We start from the raw sequence: 6000 nt of genomic DNA, 5'->3' as shown, positions 1-6000 counted from the left end.
CACGTCCTACCACGTTGTCCTATAGCTTGCTGGAGTTAATAGATGTATGTGCGCGCCGTTGAACGGGAGACCACCTGCAAATATATACTTGGCACCCAGAAGTCCGAGCTCGCAGGAATCAGGACGACCTCATCAAGACTTGAAGGCGCTTTCGGGGCCGTGTAAAGCCTGTAATTGACAGTAACAACAGCGCTTTCAGAACATGAATTTAGCGACACGGGGTGTCAAATTTTGTGCAAATACATGGGTTTTTGAAGGAGATCGGTAGCATTTTGCCATACATGTTGGTTTTCAAATGCTGCCTGCAGCCTGTGGGTGGGTGGTACAGCCCCGTGTCAAGTCGCTTCAAATACAAGCCACTTCAGGGCGGTCACGCTTCGGACATCTTAACCTTTTGATGGCGAATAAATTTGATCGCTTACTTGATCTGACCTTAGAGAAAAAATGTGGCTTGTGTCGCATTTTTGTTGAGTCGACCTAGGCAGCCAGACGAATTATATTGCATCCTGTAATTAAAAATAAATAGTTTTGACAAGCTGCTATTTAATTAGCCACTCCAAAATAGAGGTAGACTACGCCTAAGCAACATTGAGGCTCTGAGGCCTACCGTAGGGGTACAGTTTGGGTTTATTAATTAAAACGCCCGTATACTATCCCGCGAAAACCGAAAAACAAGTCCCAAGACTGGGGCGCGGTTCTTGCTTTAAAGATACCGTAGTGTTGCATTATTGTATAAACTCTGGATTGAATAGAGTTTGTATAAAATTGGATCAACTTGGTTCTTCAATTTCCAGAGATCAAAGAAGCCCATTGTTCACGTAAACAGTACTAACTTTAATGTGACATAGTTGAGTCAGATAGATTTTTCCCGTATAAAAGGCTGCTTTCCTGAATGAAATTTCCCGTGACAGGGATCGAAGTTTGGATTCCGCGCTTTATGAACTACAGAGTTTAACACTTTTTTTCGGCGTGTGTGCTCGTCGCCAAGTGCTGGTCGCCGGCATCACGGCGCATGTCGGAATGAGCACAGACCTTAAATTTTCCTCTGGCAATTCCGGGGTTCTGGCCCAGAATTTCACCGGAGACATGAAAATATTTCTGCTATGAAGCCATAATGGGCAAGGTGTCAGTATAAGGCGTGAAAGGGAAGTTTTTTTCAGCTGAGAGGCATGTTTACAAACGCACAGTTGTGCAGGAACAAGCATTGAAAGTAAGTCTATTTAAAGAGTTTTCCGCGGCAGTGTCAACAAATAGTCGGAGGAAAAGCGAGCCAACAAAACCTTGAGATGAAAGCATATCGCGACGATAAACATCCGCATACATGGCCACGAAGAAAAACAAGACCCCGCACAGCATCAATTAAGTGATTCCACAGGAACTTCGCGGTGTTTGTGTGGTCTTCTGTAACTCCATGAGGCAGATTAATCTATTTGGAACCGTTTGTGCTCGGGACTCGCACACCTGTGCCTGTGACAACGTGTCGCGTGTTCCCTTTTACATGTTTCATCTCACTCTATTGTTAGAGATTTTTGTCAAGTAAACCCTGTTTATGTTCTTCCTAGTACTATAGTTCTCTTTCTGCCGCAAATCTTCGCTGCTAAAAAGCTTTGTAGTGAAATTTTTGTGGTAGAGAAATCATGCCGTATGGCATGATGTGATTTATCTAGTACTGAGACGTTCGGCATGAATTATTGCCCTTGGGGAATTGTCATAATCGCTTAACTGTTCGTCAACAGCGGTCACTGTAGGTCGCATTACCTTCACTTGGCCATCCTTGAATGTTTTTTTTTCGTCTTATTTTTCTAACGATGTGTTTTTTTGTGCTTTTCCACAATGCTCAATGCACTAAAATTACGAATCGGAAGTAGACGGACAACACGGAAAGTTGTTTGTAACTACAGTTTTAAAATAACCGTCTACGCACCGAGTCGCTTCAGCTACGGCCCACGAAATGCACGCCGTTTGAACCTTGCCGCCGCGCCCGGGACGCTGCGATGGCTCCTGCAAGATGGCTCCACCGTTCTGTCAGAGAGAGCGCAGCTATTGTCCTGCGCGCGTTCGCCAGGCACGGGGCAGCCGTAACAGGAGCACATATGAAAATCAACCATGATTACCTGATAGCGGCTGGTCAGCGCTTAGTCCAGCCATGCTGGACTACATACTGCCGGACTTCTTCGGTGACGAAAAGGTGCGTACGTTCAGTTTTCGCTCGCCGACTACACTTAAGGCGCCCGTGTGATCTTTCAACCTCGTCCTCCTCAATCTAACGCCTGAAACGGGGATGCAGTTTGCAAGCTCAAATGCCTCCCTCTGCTCTCAGTTGTGTCCCACCGCGAACCTCGTGCGAACGATAAAACATCGACTGCGCTGGTATTTGCCTCCGCGAGACAGCGTCTGCTAGGTGCATGAAATTCAGTGGTCGCATTATGTGGCTAAGCCTAATAAGTGACTTACTTTGGAAGCAGACGTAAAAAAGCGTAATCCGTCGGAGCGAGCGTTTTTGAAAGAGTAGGCGCGGATACATCGGGGCTTACACTCAAAACGCGCGTGCCTTGTGAATCTTGGTTGGCTTCCCCTCGCCACTGGAACGCTAAGAAAGAAGCGTGCTTTACGTTGACAGGTGAAAACGAGTCGATCAGCGTGTTGAACGAAAAAAAATGCGTCAACACTCTCGATGACTCGTGGTGCCTGTTCAACGTTCGCCCGATGCACTCGTGTTTGTCCTTGGAGCGCGTATGTCTCTTATGCTGTCACGTGTAAATTTTATCTTCTTTCAAGGTGGCCGAAAACGGATTAACATCTCCGTTACTTTGTAACTACAACCAACCACTTTTTTTTTTGTTAAACTTTAAGATTTATGCACAATAGGTGCCACACTTTTGACCTGCTTACGGACTAGCTGTGACCTACAATATTTGCATTAAACTTGCACGGTTGCTCCTCATTTTGTCTCTTAGTGTATTCGCAGAGCGTGTGCACACCAAGACATTTCTGGCTTCTCGTGAACACCTTTCTTTGGCACACCGATATCGCATACGTATTACCGAATTTTCGGGTTAGCTTGCAAGCAAGTTAGCTGTTGGAAATTTAGACTGCGAGCACGTTGTTCTGTCCCAGTCTGTTCATCGTGTGGTAACATGCCTTACAAATCACTGCTTCAGCGTTTTCTTCGACTAACGCCATTGCTCTTTTTTTTTTTTTTAATCTTGGCGGTCGGAACACCCAGTATGTTCAATGAAAGGCTCTCTCTGAGCGATTTGGTTGTGTGGCCGGAATGAAAATAATTTTAATTGTTATTTAATAGACACTATATCGCAAAACACGCGTAGCGGAACCTTGACGTTTCAAGGAAGCTATGTTATGTAAGCTGCTTTTTGTTCCTTTTTTTTTTCAAGGCGCTTAAAAAAAGTGTCATTAGACCCATAAACTTCAAAAGGCATCTTTGGGTAAAGTCTTACAGATCGAATATACTGATGGAAGAGTATATTCGTGGAAAGTTTTAATATCTAAGAGGGTGAAAAGACTGCTTCCAGGAAAGGGTTATTTATCACCAATTGCTACGTTATAGGGGGTTCCGAGCTATCGTGCACCAAGATTTTAACAAACAAAGAGCAATGGCGTCACTCGAAGAAAACCTAGTACATAATGTTTCCAGTACAGAGGAGTAGCCTCCAGTAATTTGTTAATCAGATTTAATTGTAATTAATTATCTAACTCAAGATGTACAGTCCCAATCATTAAAGTGTCAATTAGGCACTTGTAGGTACCCAAGAGAGGCATCTAACTGCGGTATTTTCAGCGACAAACTAATTGCGCACTCATTTATTCTGGCTGATAAAGAAACCCCGTGAAATACGAAAAATACCACGTGACGGCGCTGCCGCCCGCACCATAAACCAGCGCCCTCAAATAAGCTGATTGAAAGCGACTACTTTGCCTGTCACACGCCCGAAGAGACAGTTCATCAGCTTGATAATGGCATGGAAGGAGCAGCAACAAGTTTCGTGGGGCGCGTGTGGCAGATAAGCTTAAACTCGGTCGCGATTTCTTCTTTCTTTCTTTTATTTCATTCTGGCTAACTCAGAGGGAGCCTGTTCGAGGGCACTGCTTTGCAATGCGAGCGGGAGCGCCGTCACGTGTTATTTTTCATATTTCGTGGGGTTTCTTTGCCAGTAAGAATAAATGAGCACGCAGTTAGTACCTCGCTAAAAATACCGGTGTTAGATGTCCCTCGTGGGTACGTACAAGTGCCTCATTGACACTTTAATGATTGGGACAGTACTTCTCAAGTTGGGAAATTAATTAAGATTACCTAAATAAATCTCATTAACAAAAAAATTACTGAACGTTACTCCACTGTACTGGAAACTTTATGCCCTAGGTTTTTTTCGACTAACGCCATTGCTCTTTTTTTTTAAATCTTGGCGGTCGGAACACCCAGTATGTTCAATGAAAAGCTCTCTCTGAGCGATTTGGTTGTGTGGCCAGAATAAAAATAAGTTTAATTGTTATTTAATAGGCACTATATCGCAAAACACGCGTAGCGGAACCTTGACGTTTCAAGGAAGCTATGTTATGTCTAATTTAAAGCTCTAAAGGACGAGTCGTTGTAGTACAGGAAGCCTTTCGTGGCAGAACACTACAACAAATACTTTTAAAATAATGAAGAGAAGCGACTGCTAAATAATAATAGAAATGCTACAACGCGTGACCCTTGAAGCCTCAGGCATTTTGAAACAAAAAAAGACTACAAGCAGAAGTTTGCCTTAACGTACAAACTAACTTATTTGCCATGTACCAAAAACAAAACATACGCAATTACGTCATAGCGCAATTACAAACAAGAGCATTTATTTCGCGCTTACCTGAACAGTCTGACTACTAAATGCTGAAAAAACTTATGTGAATATTATTAATCGGATCTTCACTGACTTTGTGCGCGTGCGTGAAGACTGCGGCAGTAGATGCACCTCGCTCCGTATGAACCCGCCTCGCAATTTTAAACTTTTTAAGATGCTTGGCGGGACGGAGGAAAATGGATCAGGATTGCTGCGTAAACTTTCTCAAATTAAAATCTTAAATAGGATGTGAAGTCACACGGAGAATGAATGTCCAATATAAAGACGGCAAATCGTTCATAACCTTCTAAATTATGCGTTCGACGTTGAAACAGATGAAAAATGAGCCTGTATTCTTGTCCTCGCTATTTGTTGACTCGTGGAAAACTACAAGAAGCCTACCACGGTGCGGACGTGATTTGCCGCTCACCGCGACCAGGCTATAGGAAGGATCAGAACATTGATCGAAACCGGTCGTTACGACGTGGGCACATATATGCCATTCCCGCTCAATGATCGTCGTAAATAAGAGCCCACCCCGGGGCGCGTGTACTCTTCCTCCTATAGATTTCCTGCGTGATCCGCAGGGTATATATACCTTACCGAAACGGGGAGCCGGATCTATCTGCCAGCATGATGACAAAATATCGAGGCACGCCGAACAACGGAAGATACAGCAACGCTTTGACGCCGGCTTGCGGGCTCCCATGGTGGCAGAGATGGGGGTCTTATCAAAATGGTATAGAGGGACGATCCGGTGCAGCGATCAGATCTGAACTCCTTGTGTCAAGGCATCATTTTGTCGTTTTTAGTGCCCGTACACTTTCACCTTAGAGAGGCGTTAGTTTAGATACGCGCCTTGCCACAAATTCCGACATTGTTAGTGCTTTTTTTTAGGAGCGGAATACCTTATGACCGCACAATGTCCGTCCGCGTCCGTGCGCATAGCATTTACAAACGCAAGAAATCACGCAGGCACCGGCAGGGTTCGAGCCTGCGTCTGGTAGACCAGACAGAGTTAGTGTCAGTCGTCTTACCCATTGGGCTACGACCGTGAGTTAGTACCCGAGAGTCAAACGGCTCACTCCCTCGCCTGTAACGGTGCGGAGTACCTTGGGACCTCCCAATGTTCATCCGCGTCCATCCGTGCGCACACCACCAT

General features: G+C 44.8%; 1 protein-coding gene across 1 annotated transcript in view; it reads left to right on the top strand.

The window, feature by feature from the left end:
- Window positions 1-2059: 2059 nt before the first annotated feature.
- Window positions 2060-6000, top strand: part of Cngb (Cyclic nucleotide-gated ion channel subunit B) — a 73139-nt gene continuing 69198 nt past the window's right edge. Inside the window, exon 1 of the mRNA XM_077686336.1 lies at window positions 2060-2188. Within this exon, the coding sequence (XP_077542462.1) occupies window positions 2147-2188 (42 nt within the window). The 5' untranslated portion in view covers window positions 2060-2146. The remainder of the gene's footprint in view (window positions 2189-6000) is intronic.

The sequence above is a fragment of the Haemaphysalis longicornis genome, unplaced genomic scaffold (assembly GCF_048455015.1).
Source record: "Haemaphysalis longicornis isolate Haplotype H1 unplaced genomic scaffold, Haemaphysalis longicornis Haplotype H1 scaffold_1, whole genome shotgun sequence".
Lineage (NCBI taxonomy): Eukaryota > Metazoa > Arthropoda > Arachnida > Ixodida > Ixodidae > Haemaphysalis > Haemaphysalis longicornis.
This window is presented reverse-complemented; position numbering and strand designations above follow the sequence as displayed.